This window comes from Artemia franciscana, chromosome 19 (assembly GCF_032884065.1).
Source record: "Artemia franciscana chromosome 19, ASM3288406v1, whole genome shotgun sequence".
Taxonomy (NCBI): Eukaryota; Metazoa; Arthropoda; class Branchiopoda; order Anostraca; family Artemiidae; genus Artemia; species Artemia franciscana.
The window spans coordinates 22644147-22668623 of record NC_088881.1 but is presented as its reverse complement, the minus strand read 5'-3'; the positions used below and the strand labels follow the sequence as shown (position 1 = coordinate 22668623).

At 36.2% G+C, this 24477-nt stretch overlaps 2 protein-coding genes and 1 long non-coding RNA gene across 3 annotated transcripts in view; 2 read left to right on the top strand and 1 right to left on the bottom strand.

The window, feature by feature from the left end:
- The window catches only part of LOC136039101 (spindle assembly abnormal protein 6 homolog), a 70362-nt gene extending 69249 nt beyond the window's left edge, over window positions 1-1113 (top strand). Inside the window, exon 13 of the mRNA XM_065722585.1 lies at window positions 763-1113. Coding sequence (XP_065578657.1) covers window positions 763-979 — 217 coding nt within the window. The 3' untranslated portion in view covers window positions 980-1113. The remainder of the gene's footprint in view (window positions 1-762) is intronic.
- A 5301-nt stretch (window positions 1114-6414) lies between these two features.
- The window catches only part of LOC136039439 (large ribosomal subunit protein uL11-like), a 29303-nt gene continuing 11240 nt past the window's right edge, over window positions 6415-24477 (bottom strand). The window contains exons 2-5 of the mRNA XM_065723190.1: window positions 21593-21847; window positions 13118-13236; window positions 8692-8815; window positions 6415-6453 (exon numbers count right to left, since the gene is read on the bottom strand). Of these exons, the coding sequence (XP_065579262.1) occupies window positions 8729-8815; window positions 13118-13236; window positions 21593-21847 (461 nt within the window). The 3' untranslated portion in view covers window positions 6415-6453; window positions 8692-8728. The remainder of the gene's footprint in view (window positions 6454-8691; window positions 8816-13117; window positions 13237-21592; window positions 21848-24477) is intronic.
- Window positions 21934-23790, top strand: LOC136039431 (uncharacterized). Its single transcript, XR_010620448.1, has 2 exons — window positions 21934-22127; window positions 22765-23790. It is a non-coding gene; the product is annotated as an uncharacterized LOC136039431 (long non-coding RNA).

Genomic DNA, 24477 nt, shown 5'->3' with positions numbered 1-24477 from the left:
AAAGCTTGTTTCGTGAATCTGTGTGAGAGATGTCGCATTTAAAATACACAGCCTTGTAATCAACGATCTGAGAATATTCGTCACTGAAAGAATTGACGCGAAAAAAAAAATTAATAATAATGATGACGATACTCTTTGCCTAAAAAGAATGTCCTGTAAGTCTTGGCTTACATCTATCATCACTTTTACATTCCATTTTTATACTCTGAAAGTTATGCCAGCTTTGTCCCTCACAGAGACTATTTGTCTTGGCCTTACTGTAATTAGCCATGGCTTTGGTCTCAAGTCTTCCACCAAGTTTATCAAATTCACAAATCAATGGACTCGCTCATGGCTAATTAGAGTAAGGTCAAGACATATAGTCTCGGTGAGCGACAGAGCTTACACAACTTTGAATAACTCTAATTACAGTAAGGCCAATGATCAACTGAATTTGATCAACTTGGTGGAAGACTTGAGAGCCAAGCAATGACTAACAAAACTAAGGCTAAGGCAGATAACTTTTTCAGTTATATAAAAATGATTAATTTCACTTGTTGATGATATTATATCGTCCATCATAGGGCAGAACAAAGGTAGATAGGCAAACAGGAAGGGTAATTCAAATAGCCTATCAGTTATGTGAGCCATTTCGAAGACAATTGCAGAATGTTTCAACAAAAGCGAACGGAGATAGCGGTATTGCTTTGAATCCTTCTTGTTCTAACATCACAAATCTGACTTTCAATTTTAGTCTTTCGATCTTGATATTTCTTCTTTCAGCGAGAGTCCTATTGATCCAATTTATTTCGAGCCTAGTCCTCAACGATGCAGCGACACTGAGAAGGAAAGTGCAGCAAATAGAGATTCAGGGACCAAAAATGCTCATTCCAGGCAACACGTCAGCGGCAGTACAAGGCGACCATTCCTGAAGAGCAGTAGCTTACCGTCCAAAGATAAGAAAGAGCAAAAACAGGCTTCAGCTTATTTTCCAAGATGATGGGTTTGGATTAGAACTACAGTTTGTGCCTTTGCTGAATATGATTTGTACAATCAAATTAAGTGATTTTTCGCGGTGTTTATGGAACTTAATGTTTTGTTGAATTAAAACTTTTTACAAGTTCCAAAAAAGAATGCCTTTTGGGCAGTTTTCTCTTAGACTAAAGATAACGCAGTACAGTGAGGTTCCAAAGGTGACGCAGTAGAAGGTTATTTATTATACCAAACTCTGTTCGGATGTGTTAATGTCTATGACTGACTGAATTGCGACTGACTTGTAACCAACCGTAGAAACTGAAAACTGGGTGTGCTCATATTCAGCAAAATGCTGCTGCATTCTCATGGTGTTTAAGCGAAAAGAAATCAACATATACTAGACTTCTTTTCAATGTCCGACTTCCATTAACCTTTAATTTTCTCTGGTATAAGTAGTAACACAATTTTGTAAAGTGGTACCCCCCCTTGTAAAATACATTTCTTTGATTTTTAACCTGTTGCCTCACAACCTCAATAAATTACAATTCGGGCCTAAGTATAGCTGTTTTTCCAAACGAACCTTTAGACTCTTTTTAACCCTAAAATCAATCAGATTCACTGTAAATGGTTTTAACTAAGAAAAGAAGTTGGTGACAAATTGAAGTTTTACTAAGAAATAAATCATGACGGTTTATTTTCCCAATAAAAGATTCGATTTATTGATTCCCAATTTAAGATTCTAATATCATTAGATTCACTAGTTTCAGATATGATCATCCACTAAGCTAGAATTATGACATGACTTACTTAGAGAATGATCTATACTTGCTTAAGAAATAGGTTTAATTTACCCTCTTTTTTTTCATGTTTTCAATCGAAGAAAATGCAAAGCAAATTTCAATGACTTATTTTGAAAAACTTGCAGAGGACTGCAGGTTGAAAAGAGGAAAATCGTAGGACTGTAAAAGAAAAAATTGCAGAAGGAACATTTAACCTTGAAAAAAAAAAGAATGAAATTGAAAGTTCTTGAAATTTGTTGAGTAAATTGTCTTGCCTGTGCAATATGCATATAGGAAAGTCCGATATGAAAACGACTGGTAGTTAAAGTAATTCAGAGGCACAAGCAATTAGGCTTACATTGCCTAAAGTAGAGGGTAATTCCAATCATGATTTAAAAAAAAGTAGTAGAGGCTCTTCAGACTGAAGTCCAGCGACTTACACTGAATTCAGTTTTCCCTGTATTCGCCAGTTAAAAGCTAAAAAAAAATGCCTGAAAAAAACTGGATCCCACCGAAACAAAAATTCTCTTTTAGAAAACGAGTAGTCCAAGCAAAATATGGTAAAAACTTTGAGTAAATGTAACAGCACAATTAGTAGATTTTGTTGTAAAGATTGAATAAGAATAAAGTCAATACAAAAGGCTGTTCAAAAAAAAAACATACTAAAAGTCGACGTTTTCTATACAAGTGCCAAACCCAAAACTTTTACCGCCTTGGTTATTACTGCTACTACTAATAATTCAACGCAGCACCCAGCCCCCTGAGGCCAACACAGCTACGTACGCTCCTCCACCATACCAATCTATTCAAAGCCTCCCTCTTTACACCCTCCCAGGAAGTTCCCATTTCCTTCAAATCTTTCGCTATGACATCCTCCTACCCCAACCGCGGACGACCTGCTTTCCATTTAGCCCTATACAGTTCGCTGAAAAATAAAGTCTTGGCAATCTATCATCCTTCATCCGCAGAACGTGCCCTAGCCATCTCAACTTTTCTCTCATTCTAACCTTGAAAAGCGTGATTGAACCTCACTTTTCATACAGTCTGCTGTTTGAAACATGGTCAGTCAGCCGAATACCCAGAACAGTCCGTAGGCAGTTTCTCTGGAAAACATCTTGCAAATCTGCATCTAGTTCTCGGAGCACCCTGCTTCAGAACCGTACTTGACAACAGTCATCACTGTAGCTTCCAACATTCTAATCTTGGTTAGCACACTTATCTTCCTGTTCTTCCAATTTTTCGTTAACTGTAAAACACCCTGAGCCTTGGCTATTCTACTTTTAATATTTTCACTGCTCCCACATTCTTTACTAATAATACTACAAAGGTAAGTGAAGCTGTCCATCTGACCAATCATTTATCTGTCAAATGTCAACTTTTCACCTTCACTTATTCCTAGCCTTTGTGACTTAGTCTTCTTAAAAACTATTTTTAAATCTATTCTAGCACCATGAACTTGAAAAACATCTAAAAGTTTATTCATTTTGCTCACACTTTCATCTAGGATGTTAAAATCTTCAGCAAAATCTAAGTCCATGAGAGTTTTTCCTCCCCATTTGATTCCGTGGTCTCCTATTGCCTTTCCTGTGCTTCCCAAGACAAAATCCATCAAAATAATACATATAAAGGGCGATAAAACATAACCTTGCTCAAATCCTGATTTAATACAAAACCAGTAGCTGACCTCATTTCCTACCTTAACCGCAGCCATGTTATTCTCGTATAAAGCACTAATCACTTTAATGTATTTGTCAGGTATACCACACAAGGAGAAAATCTTTGCTAAAGCTGTTCTATCAACATAATCGAACGCTTGTTCATAATCTATAAAACTGAGGACCGAAGGTGTTTAATAACTAAGGCACTTCTCAATTATTAACCTAAGAGTAAAAATTTGGTTGACAAATCCTCTACCTTTTCTAAAACCGTATTATTCTTCTCTTAAAACCTCGTCTACAGCACCTCAGTCTAAAAAGTGTCATATTACTAAGTAATTTGCTACCTACAGACACCAGACTAATGCCTCGATATTTACCACACTCACTCTCATGACCTTTTTTATACAGTGGTTTGATTAAAGTTTTTTCTAAAATCGCTAAGTATTTCCTCTTTTTCAAAAATCATATTCAATATCTTCAGTAACTTCTTTCTAACCTCAGAGCAACCATATTTAAGAAACTCATTTAACCCACGATCAATACATGGAACATTATTATTTTTTTAACCCTTTTAGTACTGTCTCTAATTCCTCCTCACAAAACAAATCTCTCTTCACATCCAGAGTATCACAAACTTCTTCATTTTCCTCTATATCTTTTCCTGTAACTTTATCTCGGTTTAACATATTCTCAAAATATTCTGCTAATTCTAGTTTAACCCTTTCTTTTTTACTAATTGTGGCCCAATTCCTATCTTTAGCTGGGACAAGTTCATATTGACTACTCCCTCTCAATTTATTACATGCCATTTTACTATTATGCCATCTAGCTGCATCTTCCAGATCCTCGGCAATTTTATCTACGGCTTCCACTTCACATCTCTGTAATTCACATTTTAAACCTTCTCCGCTTTCTTCACATTCCTTTTGTTTTCATACGACCTATCGCTAAGATAATTCTTGTACAAGCCTCTTCTCTCAAGTAAACACAAAAGCTGTTTCACTAATATTCCCAGCTGTGGTCCCAACTTTTTTTCCCAGGACACCATCAGAAACTTCACAAATTGTTTTCCCAAAGTTATCCCATCCATCTTCTACATTGGCAAATTTTAAACTCTCTAGTTTAGTATTGGTTCCTGGAACGTTTCTCTCAAGTTCCCATCCTGGAGACTACCAACATCATAACTTCCCGGGAGGAAGTTACCCTATCGAGATTTCAGCTTTAAATTTACCTTAGACACTACTAGATGGTGGTCTGTATTTTTAACATGGATAACAGCACTCCTATATTTATTTATTTATTTTCTTTATTTCCCTCAAAAAATGAGAAGTACGCTACAAAATAATATAAAGAAAAGACAAATGATAACACTTACAATCAAAACCTATCAAATATTGATCAAACACTTAAAAAGAAAAAAAAAATATACCCTAGTATGTTGTATTGGTCCTTCTAGTCTTCGGATTACCATAACATAGTCAATAAGTTTTGCTGTCTTACCATCATGTGAATACCACTTTAACTTATGGGCCATTTTATGACCAAATACCGTATTGGTTATAACTAGATTGTTATACCTACAAAATTGCAACAGTCTGTATCCATTGCTGTTTTCTTTTTTTACACCGAACTTACCTAGGTAATGATACCATCTATCCCTATTTCTACCGACCTGAACGTTAAAATCTACTAATAAAAACACCATATTTCTACCTGGGACCCTGTCTATTCGCTCCTATAACTGTAAGTGAAATTCATCTTAGTCACTAGTATCCGCATCAGTCAGTTCAACTAGGGCATATAGTTCTATAACTGATATCCCGAACTTGTTAGTCATAAAATGAGCGATTGGTATTCAATTAATAATGCCCTCCCAGCATAAACAGGACTTAGCAGATTCCTTATTCGTCATGAGCCCTATTAGCTGTCTATGTACCCCGTCCTTCCAGTCTGAGTTAACAAATCCTACATCACCTAATTCCATGCTTCCTACCCCTGGGATATGAGTTACTGAAACTCCAATTAAGTCCAATTCGAAGCGTCTGAATTCATCAGTCAAAATGTCAATACGAGTCATTTTTAACGTTGTAACATTCCAAGTTCCAATTTTCAAATTCTTTAAATCATCTGAATTATTTTGACCTCAGGAAAAGCAATAGTCCCGGATACCAGTGCAGGATACGGACCAACACATCTTCCCAAGTCTAAACCGAAGTGCTTAAGCCGGCTTAGAACCGGACAGCAAGAAGGCCCTGGGACTTCCAGTAGAATAGAGGCTTTGCCCAATCCTAGGCCCATCTTGGTGACAACATGGATTTCAGCACTTGGCAATGCTCTTCTATCAACAAGAGTCAAAATCCTGCACACAGTCTCAGGCTTATTACCTCCTATATCTTCATGCCTACAAAGATTGTGCTACAACGGGGAGGCAACCCATAGTAGATAAATTAGCTAGGAAGAGGTTTTTCAGCCCGAAAACTGCCCACCAAAAAGACCAAAGCCAGAAAAAAATATCCATTAATCAAAATCCTGTGAGAATGCTGTGTCGCTTACTAGGCTATAATTTCCTCAAGGAGCGCCACTCCTCAAGTGAGAATATAGTTAACCGAAAGATTCTCAGTCTTGCTGGTACCTCGAAAGGGGCGAGGTAAACTTTTGCAGAGGCCGGTGTCCATAGATCTGAATCTTACGCACTGTCGCAGTTATTACTTACCTTTGTTATTACTGGAGTATTTTACTCATTCGGTCCCTTTGAGACCATTGAATAATCATTTATTTCTATTTTATTTTATTCTCTATTACAATACAAGACCAGAATTAAAACAAAACCAAATTTACAATATCACATATCTTTGCAACGTTTTTGGAAGGCAAGCATTTGTGCTAGTGGATTTCACACGACCAGGAGCCAAATATTTAGAGAAATCAAAATTTAAGTTATTTAAATCTTGTTTTTCATAGCATCAACTTTCTAAATTGACAATCCTAAAACGAAGTCTTAAACAAAATATAAAACACTTGGATGAGCAGAACAGTCCTTTATTTCAAAAAGCCGAATCGACCTGGGAAAACAAAAGAAAAAGAAATTAGCAAATATTATTATTTCAATGTCGGCTGAACCGACAATAAGGCTTCAGATGCCCCGTAGGAAAATGAAATTCTCCATTGGAGTGGATGGGGCGCCACCCCCGACCAACCAGACAACTGGGAAATGCTTCTAATACCGGCAATGAAAGTTAGGCCACAATATTCGAAAGAGATTTGACTATCCCTGAATACTGGGAGATAACTATAATCGCATACGCAGAAATGAGTTACTCTGGGATTTCAACAAAAATCTAATAAATGTTTTCTGGTTATGATCAGTTGGAAACACTGCAACAAAATTGAATTAGTAATATTTATCAAGAGAATACTATACATTGCAATATATCCTATTTAGATTTTTTTTTAATATATTATTCAACGGTGGTAAACAAGTCCTTGTTCTGAAATTAAAGAGTTTCAAAGAAGAAAGAACAGAAAACAACGTCTTTTACATTCACGCAATCAGATAAGCGACGAAACAGGTACTTAACCAAAAATGGGGATACGCAGGAAGTAATTCCCAACTTTCATATATTTCGAGCATATAATTGTTAGAACTCTTTATTACCTATTTGTTTTACAAAAATGGAAAAAATTTATCGCTTCTTATAGTATAGTCTGTGTAATTGGCCTTTTTATACCTCCAAGTCTGGAGTTTTTAGAAATTTAAGCATCAAAAACGAAGTCGTTATAAACCAAGGTTTAGGATTTGATGACACAAAACAGCAAATTTAAAATTTCCCATCGTAATGCATTATCACAAAAGCTCGACATTTGTCCAACCAAAACTACTTTCATTTACCAGCATATACACCTTGTAATTATCAAAAAACTGCATAAACAACAAAATGCCCTACTCACATATTTTTGATAAAAGAAAGATATTGAAAAAAAGATGTTTTTTACACACCACATGGTGATTTGCACATTTTTCAACAGTAAATTCAAGTTTGTTTTGTGGTATTACAATTTTTTTCAGTGTATATTAAGGACTACTCCTCTTATTCTGGCTATTTTTAGATTTAATATTGACAGAACATGTCTAGAACTTTAAAAAAGTATTTTGATAACGCTACCCATCCTGAAACGTACACATTCTTTGGGGGGGGGGTATAAAAAGACATATTATAAGGAAATTATACAAAAACACAGAAAAGCTCAAATTGAAAGGGGGCATGGGCTCTACGCCCTCCCTCAAGTTCTGGTTGTTCCAAATCAATCCCATAGAGTTTCCTTGCCTGAAATCTGTTAAGTCCCATCAAAAATTTTTACTAAGTAAACATTTATTAAAGAGGGAGTACTACAACAAAATCAAATGGAGGGAGGTAGCTATGAATCTAAGAGAGCCCAAGCAAAGTTGTTTTAGACAGTTTCATTTCCTTTGCTCTATAGTACTTAAACGGATCCTACATATCCAAGGTGATTTGTATTCTTCTCTCCTTAGTCTTTATTTTCATAACAAGAATTTTTTAAACAGCAACATACTTTTTAAATGCCGTGATCGGACAGAACTAGACAAGCGTCATTTTTATGTGAATAAATTATATTTCCCGAGATTTTGACGTCACAAAAGAATCAAGAACTTCTCTTGGATAGGTCTCTTTTCGTATAAAAATATCCTATATATATATATATATATATATATATATATATATATATTTATATATATATCATAAAAGTACATGACATATATTTATTCAAACATATAAACAAAACATATATTTATGTTTTGCTGACGATGGCCCTTGGACATAGGGCCGAAATATTCATTCAAATTGGATTTGATTTCCACTGTCTTACCGAAGGAATTCCTCATTGTTCTGCTTGTTTTTGATGATTGAAAATCAATATGCCGCAAAATTCTTTTCTGAAAAACCAAATATTCAAAACTCTCCAAAACTCAGAAACGCACAGTTGCTTGTCATTCTAATATAAATCCATATACTCACCCAATCATATCATACAAACTGGGGGGATGGGTTAGAGTAAATAGGATTTCTTCTCCTTTGAAAACGTCAAATAATTCCCCTTCCCCAGAAAATAATTGTAAAATCAAGGTTCAAAATACAATCTTGCCGTGTTTTGACTATCTCCCTCCCCCAAGAATCAGACCTATATGTCTAAAATAAGAAGATAAAGAAGATGATCAAGAACAGGGACTTGAAAATACAGTATTGCTAGTTTGAAGCATCCCATTTGTCTAGTAAACTTACCCAAAAGAGACAAAAGACCGTCTCAAAAATAAGCTGTTTAACTGTCAGGTACTTCCAATTCACCGTTATTAACCATTTCAATGATGTCTTTGGGTGATCTTCCGTCAATTGTGCATCCAACAGACTGAAAACAGAACAACAAATAAGATTTGGTTTTAAAAAAGCCAAATTTACGGCTGAATATAATTCAAATGCTTGCTAGAAGCCAGTAGGTTTTACTGAAGACGACGATTTTATTCTTAGTTTTGTACATTTAGTCTGTTTTGTCTCCCGTCTTAGATTAAGTTGGGACTTTCAGGAAACGTGTTTCTTTATTTTAAGGGGAGGGGAGACTTAGAATTTGGGGGAAGGTGACAGAGTTTTCCACTGATCCTCACAGAACAGCATATGCTCGTTTTTTTGTTTTTTTTTAACCTAGATTCGTCATGAGAATATACTACACAAAAAGTACAACGTACTCTCTCATACTCAGGCGTTTCCAACCAAGCAGAGTATGGGACTACTCTTTATTTCGACTTCCCTGGAAATAAGAGTAGATGGTGAACAAAGGAAAAATAACTCCTTATAGAACAAGAAGCAGAACAGTAAATTGACTAAGGAGCTTAAAGAGGGTAAATTTAAACATTAAATTAAAGAGGGTAACTTTAAACATTAAAATGAAAAAAAGAAGGGGACCTAGGAGTTGCACTCCATTTGGGACAGGGAGGGGAGTAGATAAGTGATTCATATATTTGACTGCTTGTGATTGGTTTAATAAGAAGGCAAACAGTTTTACAAGAAATAAGTCAATACTGAATTTAAATTTCTCAACTAATATATTTGTTATTGAAAACGTCAAAGGATTTTTGGAGATCGATGAAGATTGGTAAATTTAAACATTAAATTAAAGAGGGTAACTTTAAACATTAAAATGAAAAAAAAGAAGGGGACCCTAGGAGTTGCACTCCATTTGGGACAGGGAGGGGAGTAGATAAGTGATTCATATATTTGACTGCTTGTGATTGGTTTAATAAGAAGGCAAACAGTTTTACAAGAAATAAGTCAATACTGAATTTAAATTTCTCAACTAATATATTTGTTATTGAAAACGTCAAAGGATTATTGGAGATCGATGAAGATTAAACCTTCTATTAGACTTAACCAGAATTTTCTCAACTGAACCCACAAGGTGGATAAGGCAAAGGGAAGTTGAAGCGGATTTGAGATTCCCGAATTGCATCAATTTGATAGGAGGTACTTTTTTTCTTTAGCCAATCATCAAGGAATGCCTCATATAAGCGTGGGAGAGATAGGACAAACACTTTTAACACCAGACATTCCTTTTTCTCTTTTAAAGGGGTTATGAACCCCCTTTTATACTTGAGTTGCCCGCTGCCCACACTTAGCAATCTGGTTAAAAAGAACAGACAGGGGATTTGAAAACAAATAACTGAAAGCACTAATAAAGGGGAATGGTATATCCAAAGGGGAGAATCTTAACTTTTTTAGTTTTCCAATTCTTTCCTCTATCTTTGATGGGGAAATAAAGAAAAGCGCAAATTGCATGAGCCGGCAACTGATAAGAAAATTCCAGAAGCCTTTGGCAGATGGAAAATAAGCTTATTATGGTTTTTGACCCTGATTTCAGGCAGATCAGGTAGGTTGAAATTAAGCTGATCAAGGTTCCTTCCACCCAGTTGTTGCGTTTTTTTACTCATAATATTATTTCATTGCTTTCCTAGTAAACAATTTCTGCGAACTTTTTTTATTATACGGTTGAGCAGAATTTAGATTTTTTTTTATTATTCATTTACTTCAACAAGGTTACCATTTCTTAAAAGCGTTAATCTATTCTTTTTTGTGCTTTTATGGGTTAATGTATGGTTCTTCACTTGAGCACTTTCCAAGTTTTTTTTATTGTGAAAGAAAGTAAATATTTATCATCTAGTTAAATTTATCATTTAGCTTCATTTGTGGAATTAAGTGATTTTTTACATCCAGATTTGGTAAATTGAAGAGGTCAGGCCAATCTTCGATATTCAGCTCCTTACCAAGAGAGAAAAGCTAGCTTTGTGAAGAGGGCAGGAGCCATAGGTTACTGAGAAAAATACTTAAAATTTGAAGATTCAAAAGGAGGGAGAAATGATACCTTCCAGCTAAAGGGATGAAGCTGAAGGGGGGAGGGGGTTGTTGATTCCATTCAGTTTAGCCAAAATAGCAATGACAGAGGCGTGTCTTCGTTCTGGAGATTTTAGAAGTTTTCTCGACATTGAATGAAGAGCAAAGCGAGTTCATCTTATGTACCGGGCAGGTTTGACTTATGTACCAACGTCCTCATGGGTCGCGTCTAACTTTTGGTAGGCTTGATTTTTCAACCTGATGTATATGATCCAGCCATCTGAGTTTCTGTAATCGCTCTTTCTGAAGAAATTTAGCTTCCCACTTCAGTTGCCTTCGAAGATCTTCATTGGAGATTTTGTCTAGATACATTACACCAGCTATAGGGTGGAGGCATTTAGTCTCAAAGGTCGAAATTTTGCGTTCGTCCTCGACATCTTAAGGTTTATGTTCCCTGTATTGGTGTGTTACTTTTCTGCTCTTTTATGGGTTTAATATTTCAACAGAAGACAAAAATTGATACCATTCCTTTGCTTAGATTCAGTTTAATCCATATAAAATAATAACTTTTTCTTAAATCTGGTCTACAGGGTTTTCAAGATTGAAAGAATGTAAAAAAAAGGAAATTTTTTTTTGTAAGTTTAAACCCTTCTTTATGACAAAGTCCAACTAATATCATAATCCTGACTGATTTAATAGACAGATTAAGACTAATGAATGCAATGATGTCAGTATTTTCTCCTTTTGGTCCAAGTTATACCTGCAGGCTTGCCACAAAATCGCTTGTTTCAGAGGGAACATAACCTGAATGTCATAGGCATCAAAAAAGAAAAAAAAGGATACTTAGTAATAACAAAACTAATACTAGTCTGTAATAGCTGTATTCATCTATGTTTATCATCCACCTTCTGATTTGGTGAGCAATAGAAGAGGACTATTCCAATAATATTAAGGACTTCAATATAATCAGAAAGCCAGGGGACAAAAATCAGGGGCGGATCTAGAGCAAAATCTTTGGTGTAGCAACGTAACAAGGGTGCCAATAATCAAAATCTGGGGAGGGGGTAATGTTACAAGGGCGCCAATAATTAACCAAATTGGCAAATTTATTCTTAAAAAGGAGTGAAAAACAGAAGAGAAAAAACAAGGAATGAGGGCACCAGAAAAAAATCTTGGAGGGGGGGGGGGGGGCACTCCCTGGATCCGCCAATGACCGTGATAGCATAACCTTTTTTTTCAAGTGGGTGATCTGGAATATGAAACTGAATAAACTTGGAATAATTTGACAAAACGATGGACGCTTGTTCATAGAGTGTACTTCTGAAGCCGCTATTGTACCAATTTGGTTCAGTTCAGATAAGACTTGAGTTCAATTCACTTATCGAAATCTAGAAGTTTTGCGTTAGTAACCAAGAATATAGAGAATTTAAGCAACTTGGGAGAGAAACAGTTGGTATTTAGGTGTAATTCATGGAGGTACTGAGGTTTCAATTTAGGACGCTGAGCAAGAGACGGGGGTTCAAAAGAGGGGTTGACCCACAGCAATTAATACCAGGGAGGTTGAATTCAACCGAAGTATCCATAATACCAAAGTACTTAACACGCGGGAGCTTTGTAAAAGCAGGATTAGATGTGAAATTATCGTGTGTTGGAAGAAGAAAGGTGGCCAGGATGGTTATAGTGATTTCCGGTTGATGCCAAATAATATCAGGTAGTATACCTTGTAGGATTAATAGCATACATGAGGTCTTTCAAGTCTGAATCACATGGATAGGTGATCACTAAAAATAAAATGAAACGATGGATTTTTTCAGAAATATGATTCGAAGATGTAGAATAGGGTGAGTTCTTCAGGAAGAGAGTAGATGGGAAGACAATAGTGGGTTGGAAAAAATTACTAGGATGGAACGTCTAGGAGAAGGGAGGGATCGGTTTATTTAGCAAACAAATGAAAAAGGCCCGTACCAACCGGCAGCTTGGGCATTGAGGAAGGTACAAATAGTGTACAATAGAGTACAAATAATTCTTAAAAAATGAGGCTTTCCAAAGTTTTCTCCTAATATAGGGAAAAGGTATCAAATCGCAACTTTTTTGTTCAGCCCCGAAACCCAAAAAAGCTGCTCACTAATTTAAAGGCAAGCCAGAAAAGACAAATATTAAATTCAAAACAAAAATAATGGCTAAAAACTGCAAACCATTGTGCCCTTTCAAAAACTCTTTCCATAAGACAAATCTATGGGCAAACACAGCCCCTGTGGCATTAGAGACCAACACCACAGTTCAAATATAATAAACAAAACTTCAGTCAAAACTGTGTTAAAAAGCTTACCAATGCAGTTCCAAGTATTTCTTTGACAGTGCCACTTAGTTCACGGGCCATGGATCGGGGTCTCATAATTCTTGCAATATTGATGATTTCGTCAAAATTAATATTTCCATTGTGCTTAACTTGAAAAATAAAAGGAAATATGTTATACAATAAGCTTTATTGCGATTCCACATGACGAAATTAATTCATATAATTTTTAACTTATGTCGGATTATGTACTGATGATTTTTATTCTAGTTGCTAATTTAGATATGTTTTATCGTAGGGTTTTTGTATGTTTTGTACTCCCAGCCCTCGAGTATGCCTGTCGTTTTTGGCATTCTGGCATCTCAATTAAATTGTCGGACAGAATAGAGACAGTCCACAAAAGGTACCTAAGAATAATCTTCAAAGAGGGTAAAGTACATTATTATTCCATTCTTTGGAGAGTTAATCTAATCACCCTTAAGGAGCCTCCTAATTCCGCCCCAATGTCACCAGATCTGTTTCGGGATTTAAAATAAGAGCTCTGAGGCACAATATCCTTCTAAATATCAAATTTCATTGAGATCCGATCACCCGTTCGTAAGTTAAAAATACCCCATTTTTTCTAATTTTTCAGAATTAATCCCCCCAACTACCCCAAAGAGAGCGGATCCGTTCCGGTTATGTCAATCATATATCTAGAACTTGTGCTTATTTTTCCCCAAGTTTCATCCCGATCGCTCCACTCTAAGTGTTTTCCAAGATTTTAGGTTTCCCCCTCCCAAATCCCCCCCAATGTCACCAGAGCCAGTCGGGATTTAAAATAAGAGCTGTGAGACACGATATCCTTCTACATATCAACTTTCATTGACATCTGATCACCCGTTTGTAAGTTAAAAATACCTCATTTTTCTAATTTTTCAGAATTAACCCCCCCCCCCCCCAACTGCCCAAAAGAGTGCGGATCCGTTCCGGTTATGTCAATCGTGTATCTAGGACTTGTGCTTATTTTTCCCAAAAGTTTCATCCCAATCCCTCGACTCTAAGTGTTTTCCAAGATTCTAGGTTTCCCCCTCCCAAATCCCCCCCATGTCACCAGATCCGGTCGGGATTTAAAAGAACAGCTCTGAGACACGATATCCTTCCAACATCAAATTTCATTGAGATCTGATCAACCATTTGTAAGTTAAAAATTCTTCAATTTTTCTATTTTTTCCGAATTAACGGGCCCCCCACTCCTCCTCCAGATGGTCAAATCGGGAAAACGACTATTTCTTATTTAATCTGGTCCGGTCCCTGATACGTCTACCACATTTCATCGTCCTAGCTTACCTGGAAAAGCCTAAAGTAGCAAAACCGGGACCGACAGAATGTGCGATTGCTATATGTCACTTGGTTAATACTAAGTGCCATAAAAAGCAGTTGAAAGAAGCTTTATTCCAAAAATTACTTCAGAAAATCATGTAGACCACAAAATAAATAATTATACTTTTTTAAACGAGTTTGAAATTTTGGAGTGGTTTACCCTACTTCAACTTATCTATATTTTCATAAGGGCAGGTTTAAAGGGCAAGTTTCTTTAGGGCAAGTCTATCTGACATCTGTCAGGAGAAGAATTCGCACATTAGCATCGTCCACAGTGTCGTTGATTATCTAGTGTTGACAGAATCTTTTCTTTCAGTGGAGTACTGGTAATTACGAAAATAACAAAATCACTCAGATATTGAGATCAAGCAAGCTATATAAAATAATTTGTTTTTTAAACCCAAGCTGAGTTTTACAGATCCAAGAAATGACAAATTGATAACCAATTATTTGCTATGCTTTCTGTAAAATAATTTTGGCATCCAATTAAATGTCCTTTCAACATTCACTGAAAAGACAAAATTTCTGTCACCACTTAAGTTAAAAAAAATGTGTGAATACCCATTTTCCCAATCATATGCACGTTTATACTGATGGTTCTGTTACAGATTCAGAAGCTGGTGTAGCTGCCTGTTTACTGAACCTAAACTTGAATATTTGTGTCCCCTCCCCAAGTAATTCATCAGTAGCCCTCCCCCCTTCTGCTAGAAAATATCTAATGGTAATCAGTGGACCTGATCTGTCAACACCTATGGCTACAACATCAATATTCTTCAGAACACATTAAACTTAAGGAACAGGCAAGTTTTAAAAAAAAATTGTAAGTGATCACAGATGGGTCAGATATTATTATTTTCATTGGAAAGGTTCAAGGCTTTATTTTCTTCAAAAGGAAGCATCCTTCTATGCATACTAGAGGAAAAACCTTCCCCTCTCTCAACTGTCCAAGTATTATTTTTCACAGGAGAATATTACAATAAGCATGGGAAATGGCTACCCATTAAAAAGAAAAATGATGCTCCACTTCTATATCTATATCTATATATATAAAAATAAGTTGTCTGTCTATGTGTCTGTGTGTCAGGTGACGTCATGTTTCTGTGTCGACTGACGTCATGTTTTCGACTGACGAATTACGAAATTACATTGGGACACAAATGACGACCAGGACACCGGCACATAGGGAATATAAATGACGACCGGGACACTCAAAGAGAAAGCGACCGGGACACAAGGAATGTTCAATTAGCAATCACCATCAACAAAACACCGTCAACAAACCATCACAAATGACGACCGGGACACAGGGAGTATAAATGACGACCAGGACATAAGTAAAAAAAAACTAAAAAAAAAGGTAAAAACTACAAAAAAACTAAAAAGAAAAAAACAAACTAAAAACTAATAAAAAAACTAAAAAAGCTAAAAAACTAAAAAAACTAAAAAATAAAAAAACTAAAAAAAGGAAACAAAAAGAAAAATAAAGGAGAAAAACAAAACTAAAAAAATAAAAATAAAAAAAAAACTAAAAAGAAAAAAGAAAAAAAACTAAAAAAACTAAAAAAATGTAAAAACCAAAAAAACTAAAAAGAAAAAAGGGGAAAAATACAAAAATTTATTTCATCATTTACCATTTCAAAAACGAATGTATATACAGACTGGGACACCGGAATACAAATGACGACCGGGACACAGGGAATATAAATGACGACCGGGACACAGGGACACAACTACAACGGGGGCGCCGGGGGGCACAGGGGGATATATAAATGACGATGGGGACACAGAGAATGTTCGATTAGCAATCACCATCAACAAAGCTCAAGGGCAATCATTAGAATCATGAGGTATAACTAAAAAAAAACTAAAAAAAAGGCAGAAAACTAAAACCTAAAAAAAAGACCAATTCAAAAACGAATGTATATACAGACTGGGACACCGGGACACGAATGACGACCGGGACACCGGGACACAAGGAATATCAATGACGCCCGGGACCCTCAAAGAGAATTCACAGACTGGGACACCGGGACATAAATGACGACCGGAACACATGGAATATAAATGACGACCGGGACACCGGGGTCGTCACACGGGGATATATAAATGACGACGGCGACACAGGGAATCGTCGATTAGCAATCATCATCAACAAAGCTCAAGGGCAATCATTAGAATCATGAGGTATAGATCTGAATACGGATTGTTTTCCCATGGACCATTATATGTTGCATGTTCAAGAGTCGGTAAACCTGACAATCTATTTATATGCACAGACAATGGGACAGCAAAGAATGTTGTATATTCGCAAGTTTTACGGAGTTAAAAACATATATATATATATATATATATCTATCTATATTCACAGGTGGGACATAGGGACACAACTACAATGGCGCGTAACTAACATGGCGCGTAACGACTTACGCGCGCGGGGGGGCTTGGGAGGGGGGGGGCGCGAAGCGCCCCCACCAACTAGGTGTTGGGGTGGCGCGAAGCGCCACCCCAACAGCTAGTATATATATAAAAATAAGTTGTCTGTAGATGTGTGGGTCTGTCTGTCGGGTGACGTCATATTTGTGTGTTGACTGACGTCATGAAGTTAGTTGTCGTCATTTTTGTTATGACGGTGACTTCATTAAAGATATTTAAGACATGCGTTCACTTAGAAATCTATCAATGTTTAACTGTAAAATGACTGGTGAACTTACAATGGCAACAGCCGAGGAAGATGCTTAAAGAGTCTATGCCAAAAAAAACTTGCTGCTGATAGAGAAAGTAAGAAAAGAAAGCGTGCCGAGGAATCGAAAGAACAGCAAGGAAACAGGCTTGAGGCTGATAGAGAAAGTAAGAAAAGAAAGCGTGCCGAGGAATCAAAAGAACAGCAAGGAAACAGGCTTGAGGCTGATAGAGAAAGAAAGAACAGAAAGCATGCCGAGGAACTACCAGAGCAACGCGAAACCAGACTTGCTGCTAAAAGAGAAAGTGAAAAAAGAAGGCGTGCCGAGGAACTACCAGAGCAACTTGAAACCAGCATATACTCCATCGAAAACAGTTAGAGACGTCATATATGACTTTTGATTTTACATCAGAAATTTATAACTACACTTTAGTTATTATAGAAGATTTGTGCGTACGCATGGCAAACAAACCTCTTCAGGATTTGGGAATGCCTTCACCTAACCGTATCGCTGCTGGTTCGACATGTGTAGAATTGGATCGTGAACAAAGTTACAGTACGAGTGATCTATTGTCGTATTTACAAAATAACATTTCCAAGTTAACGTCGGAACAAAAAGACATTTATGATACGACAATGCATTGTGTCGATAACAACGTTGGAGAAATTTTCTTTTTGGATGCGCCAGGAGGTACTGGTAAAACGTTTGTGATAAAACTGATTCTGGCATCAATTCGATCAAAAAATGATATAGCGTTGGCAATTGCGTCGTCCGAAATAGCCGCAACATTGCTGCCTGGTGGAAGAACTGCTCATTCCGCTTTGAAATTGCCTCTGAATTTGCATTCTACAGAAACTCCCACGTGCAATATTTCCAGATCATCTGGGATGGGTAAAGTATTGAAGCAATGCAAACTTATTATTTGGGATGAGTGCACAATGGCACACAAAAATCGCTCGAGGCTCTGGATCAATGCTTGAAAGATTTGCGAGGGAAGTCGAAACCCTTTGGCAGCACATTAATATTGCTTGCGGGAGATTTCAGGCAAACATTACCTATAATACCTAGATCAACTCCTGCAGACGAAATGAATGCTTGCCTGAAAAATTTTAATTTATGGGCACACGTAAAAACATTAAAATTAACTACAAATATGCGTGTCCGATTGCAAAACGATGACTCTGGTCAAACATTTTCAGATCAATTGCTGGCAATTGGAAACGGAAAGCTCCCAGTAGACTCAATTACAGGACGTATACAACTACCTGCTTATTTCTGTAATTTAGTGACGTCCAAAAATGAATTGATTGAAAAATTATTTCCGAATATTCTAAACAATTATAAAAATAATAAATGGCTAAGTGAAAGAGCGATTCTTGCAACCAAAAATATAGACGTCCACGAAATCAACAATATTGTTTTGACCAAGATTCGAGACCAGGCAGTCCTTTACAAGTCAGTCGACACAGTTTTGGAACCAAATGAAGCGGTTAATTATCCATCTGAATTTTTAAATTCCGTGGATCTTTCAGGGTTTCCACCACACGTGCTACAACTAAAAATAGGCGTACCAATAATACTTTTAAGAAATATCAACCCACCAAAGCTTTGCACTGGCACGCGACTTGCCGTAAAAAAACACAATGGAAAACCTAATAGAGGCCACAATCTTGACAGGGTCTTTTGAGGGTGAGGCTGTTCTTATTCCTCGCATTCCCATGATTCCAACGGATCTGCCTTTTCAATTCAAAAGATTGCAATTCCCAATTCGATTAGCATTTGCAATCGCCATTAACAAAGCTCAAGGTCAGTCATTAGAAAAATGTGGTATAGATCTTAATACTGATCCCAACAACTAGTAGAACTATACAACTACTAGAAGCACCATCCCAACAACTAGTATATATATATATATAAAAATAAGTTGTCTATGTGTGTGTCTGTCGAGTGACGTCATGTTTGTGTGTCGACTGACGTCATGTTTTCGACTGACAAAATTACAGACCGGGACATCGGGACACAAATGACAACCGGGATACCGGCTCATAGGGAATATAAATGACGACCGGGACACTCAAAGAGAAAGCACCATTTCAAAAACTAATGTATATACAGACCAGGACACCGGGATACAAATGACGACCGGGACACCGGGAATATAAATGACGACCGGGACACAGGGACACAACTACAACGGGGACGCCAGGGGGCACAGGGTAATATATAAATGACGATGGGGACACAGGGAATGTTCGATTAGCAATCACCATCAACAAAGCTCAAAAGCAATCATTAGAATCATGAGGTATAACTAAAAAAACTAAAAAAAAGGTAAAAAACTATAAACTAAAAAAAAGACCAATTCAAAAACGAATGTATATACAGACCAGGACACCGGGACACAAATGACGACGGGGACACCGGGACACAAGGAACATAAATGACGCCCGGGACACTCAAAGAAAAATCACAGACTGGGACACCGGGACACAAATGACAACCGGGACGCAGGGAATATAAATGACGACCGGGACACAGGGACACAACCACAACGGGGACGCCGGGGGGCACAGGGGGATATATAAATGACGACGGCGACACAGGGAATGGTCGATTAGCAATCACCATCAACAAAGCTCAAGGGCAATCATTAGAATCGTGAGGTATAGATCTGAATACGGATTGTTTTCCCATGGACCATTATATGTTACATGTTCAAGAGTCAGTAAACCTGACAATCTATTTATATGCACAGACAATGGGACAGCAAAGAATGTTGTATATTCGCAAGTTGTATATTCCCAAACACCTAGTCTATCTATATATATAAAAATAAGTTGTCTGTGTGTGTGTGTCGAGTGACGTCATGTTTGTGTGTCGACTGACGTCATGTTTGTCGACAACTTATTTATTTATATATATATATATATATATATATATATATATATATATATATATGTATATATATATATAGTCATGTTTTTCGACAACTTATTTTATATATTTATAGAGATAGACTAGGTGTTGGGGTGGCGCGAAGCGCCACCCCAACAGCTAGTCTATCTATATATATATAAAAATAAGTTGTATGTGTGTGTGTCGAGTGACGTCATGTCTGTGTCGACTGACGTCATTATAAGGATTGAGCTGTATGCGTCATGAAGTTGTTTGTCGACTGACGTCATGTTTGTCAACTGATGAAATTACATACCGGGACACAAATGACGACCAGGACACATGGAATATAAATGACGACCGGGAACCTCAAAGAGTAATTACAGACTGGGACACCCGGACACAAATCACGACCAGGACACAGGGAATATAAATGACGACCGGGACACAGGGACACAACTACAACAGGGACGCCGGGGGCACAGGCGGGATATATAAATGACGACCAGGAAACAGGGATTGTTTGAATAGAAATTACAGACCAGGACACCAGGACACAAATGACGACCAGGACACCGGGAATATAAATGACAACTGGGACACTCAAAGAGAAATTACAAACTGGGACACCAGGACACAAATGACGACCAGGACACAGGGAATATAAATGACGACCGGGACACAGGGACACATCATTAGAATAATGAGGTATAGATTAGAATAATGAGGTATAGCAGAGAAAAAGGAGTTTTGGACATTCACTGGTGGGTGTCGACATTCTCCAATTTCGGTCTTCCACGGTAACAAATTCACGGTAACACGGTATATATATATATATATATATATATATATATATATATATATATATATATACATATATTTGGATAAAAAGAAGTCAATCTGTTGAGTTTATATCAGTAAATCTAAAACAAAAAGTGGTATAGCCAATAATTTCAGAACTTTTCAGGGAGTAGAGCCTTTCAAGCTTTTTGTAGCCTTTTATTCGATGATTTATTAATGCACATTTAGATTGTAGCTATGAAGCATTGCTTTTACTTTGGTACACCGAATATACAATACACTATGTGGTAGCACTTTGGACTGAGCATTCCCTTGTTAAAATCTTAGTCAGTGACATGCAACTCCCATGAAATAAATGTAAACCAGTAAATACAACCAGCAGAAAACAAATCTTGTCATTTATATATTTTGGGCAAAATATCCTTGTTAGAGTTAACACAAGGATAAATATCAAATCTCTACACAGTGGAGATAAGAGGAGAGAGGCCTAATTGAGGAAAAAAGGCCAGAAATTAAATCTTTTTGGTTCTATCCAAGAGAAAAAGGCACCTCCTTTTCCTCCCCTGAGAGTAGTGCTTATGCACACATTTGATGCAGGGGACAAGTATATTCCAACTTGAGCAAAAAACTTCACATAAAAAAAGTTTGTTTGGTGACTAATGATCTCATCTGATCTCAGGAGGAGACATGAGAACGTTCTTGAATTGGGGGAGAAGGGGTAAAACAAAAAGAATATACATTTCAGGGCATTAACAAGGAAATGTCATACTATTTTTCTGCTTCTTTCTGTCTCTGGGTGGTTCCTTGAGGGCCTTGATCACCAATGAACTGGCTGAGGGCACAACACTGACTGTGGCTTGCCTATTCTGGATTGTCAATTGAACAGTGATCTTCAAGCCTTTCCAATCTGCTGTTGCTTTGGCAATATCTTCACCAATCTTTTTTGGAGATAAACCAAGAGGTCCAATTTTTGGGGCAAGAGAAGAAGTGGCACCAACTTCACCTCCAACAGCTCTAAGGCAGACTAGAAAACAGAGTACATAAATTTTCAAGAAAATTAGTGCTAATGTGGTTATCCTTAAATTTTTTTCTATAAATCTTGTACATCTATATATATAAAAATAAGTTGTCTGTCTGTGGATGTGTGGATGGATGTGTGGATGGATGTGTCAGGTGACGTCACCTGAAAAAACTGGATCAGGTGACGTCAAAACTGAAAAAACTAAAAAAAGGCAAAAACTACAAAAAAAACTAAAAACTAATAAAAAAAATAAAAAAGCTAAAAAACTAAAAAAACTATAAAGGTAAAAACCAATAAAAAACTAAAAAAAAAACTGAAAAAACTAAAAAAAGGCAAAAACTACAAAAAAAAACTAAAAACTAATAAAAAAAGTAAAAAAGCTAAAAAACTAAAAAAACTAAAAAAACTAAAAAAAGGTAAAAAACTAAAAAAAATAAAAAATAAAAAAAAAACTAAAAAAAAGGAAAAAACTGAAAAATAAGCTAAAATAAAGGTAAAAACCAATAAAAAACTAAAAAGAAAAAAAGGAAAAAACTAATAAATGAAGACACTCAAAGAGAAAGCGACCAGGACAAAAGGAATGTTCGATTAGCAATCAACAAAGCACCGGGACACAGGGAGTATAAATGACGACCAGGACATAAGTAAAAAAAAAACTATCTATATATATAAAAATAAGTTGTCAAACTAAAAAAAGGCAAAAACTACAAAAAAAACTAAAAACTAATAAAAAAGCTAAAAAACTAAAAAAACTAAAAAAAGGCAAAAACTACAAAAAAAACTAAAAACTAATAAAAAAAATAAAAAAGCTAAAAAACTAAAAAAACTAAAAAAACTAAAAAAAGGTAAAAAACTAAAAAAACTAAAAACTAAAAAAAACTAAAAAAAAGGAAAAAACTGAAAAATAAGCTAAAATAAAGGTAAAAACCAATAAAAAACTAAAAAAAAAAAAAACTGAAAAAACTAAAAAAAGGCAAAAACTACAAAAAAACTAAAAACTAATAAAAAAAGTAAAAAAGCTAAAAAACTAAAAAAACTAAAAAAACTAAAAAAGGTAAAAAACTAAAAAAAATAAAAAATAAAAAAAAACTAAAAAAAAGGAAAAAACTGAAAAATAAGCTAACATAAAGGTAAAAACCAATAAAAACTAAAAAGAAAAAAAGGGAAAAACTAAAAAAAAATTTCATCTAAAAAACTAAAAAAAACTAAAAAAGGTAAAAACTAAAAGAACTAAAAAAGAAAAAAATAAATGACGACACTCAAAGAGAAAGCGACCAGGACAAAAGGAATGTTCGATTAGCAATCAACAAAGCACCGGGACATAGGGAGTATAAATGACGACCAGGACATAAGTAATAAAAAAATTAACAAAACTAAAAAGAAGGTAAAAACTACAAAAAAACTAAAAAGAAAAAAAAACTAAAAACTAATAAAAAAACTAAAAAATCTAAAAATCTAAATAAACTAAAAAAGAAAAAAAAGGAAAAAAATAAAGGAGAAAAACAAAACTAAAAAACGAATGTATATACAGACCGGTACACCGGGATACAAATGACGACCGGGACACAGGGAATATAAATGACGACCGGGACACAGGGAATATAAATGACGACCGGGACACAGGGACACAACTACAACGGGGACACCGGGGGAAACAGGGGGATATAAATGACGACCGGGACAAAAAAACTAAAAAGAAAAAAAAACTAAAAACTAATAAAAAAACTAAAAAATCTAAAAATCTAAATAAGCTAAAAAAGAAAAAAAAAAAGGAAAAAAATAAAGGAGAAAAACAAAACTAAAAAACGAATGTATATACAGACCGGGACACCGGGATACAAATGACGACCGGGACACAGGGAATATAAATGACGACCGGGACACAGGGACACAACTACAACGGGGACACCGGAGGAAACAGGGGGATGTAAATGACGACCGGGACACCGGGACAGGGAATGGTCGATTAGCAATCACCATCAACAAAGCTCAAGGGCAATCATTAGAATCATAAGGTATAGATCTGAATACAGATTGTTTTCCCGTGGACCATTATATGTTGCATGTTCAAGAGTCGGTAAACCTGACAATCTATTTATATGCAAAGACAATGGGACAGCAAAGAATGTTGTATATTCGCAAGTTTTACGTAGTTAAAACCATATATATATATATCTATCTATATTCACAGGTGGGACATAGGGACACAACTACAATGGCGCGTAACTATTATGGCGCGTAACGACTTACGCGCGCGGGGGGGCTTGGGGGGGGCGCGAAGCGCCCCCACCAACTAGGTGTTGGGGTGGCGCGAAGCGCCACCCCAACAGCTAGTATATATATATATATATATATATATATATATATATATATATATATATATATATATATATATATATATATATATATATATATATATATATATATACTAGCTGTTGGGGTGGCGCTTCGCGCCACCCCAACACCTAGTTAGTGGGGGCGCTTCGCGCCCCCCCCAAGCCCCCCCGCGCGCGTAAGTCGTTACGCGCCATAATAGTTACGCGCCATTGTAGTTGTGTCCCTATGTCCCACCTGTGAATATAGATAGATAGATATATATATATATATATATATATATATATATATATATATAT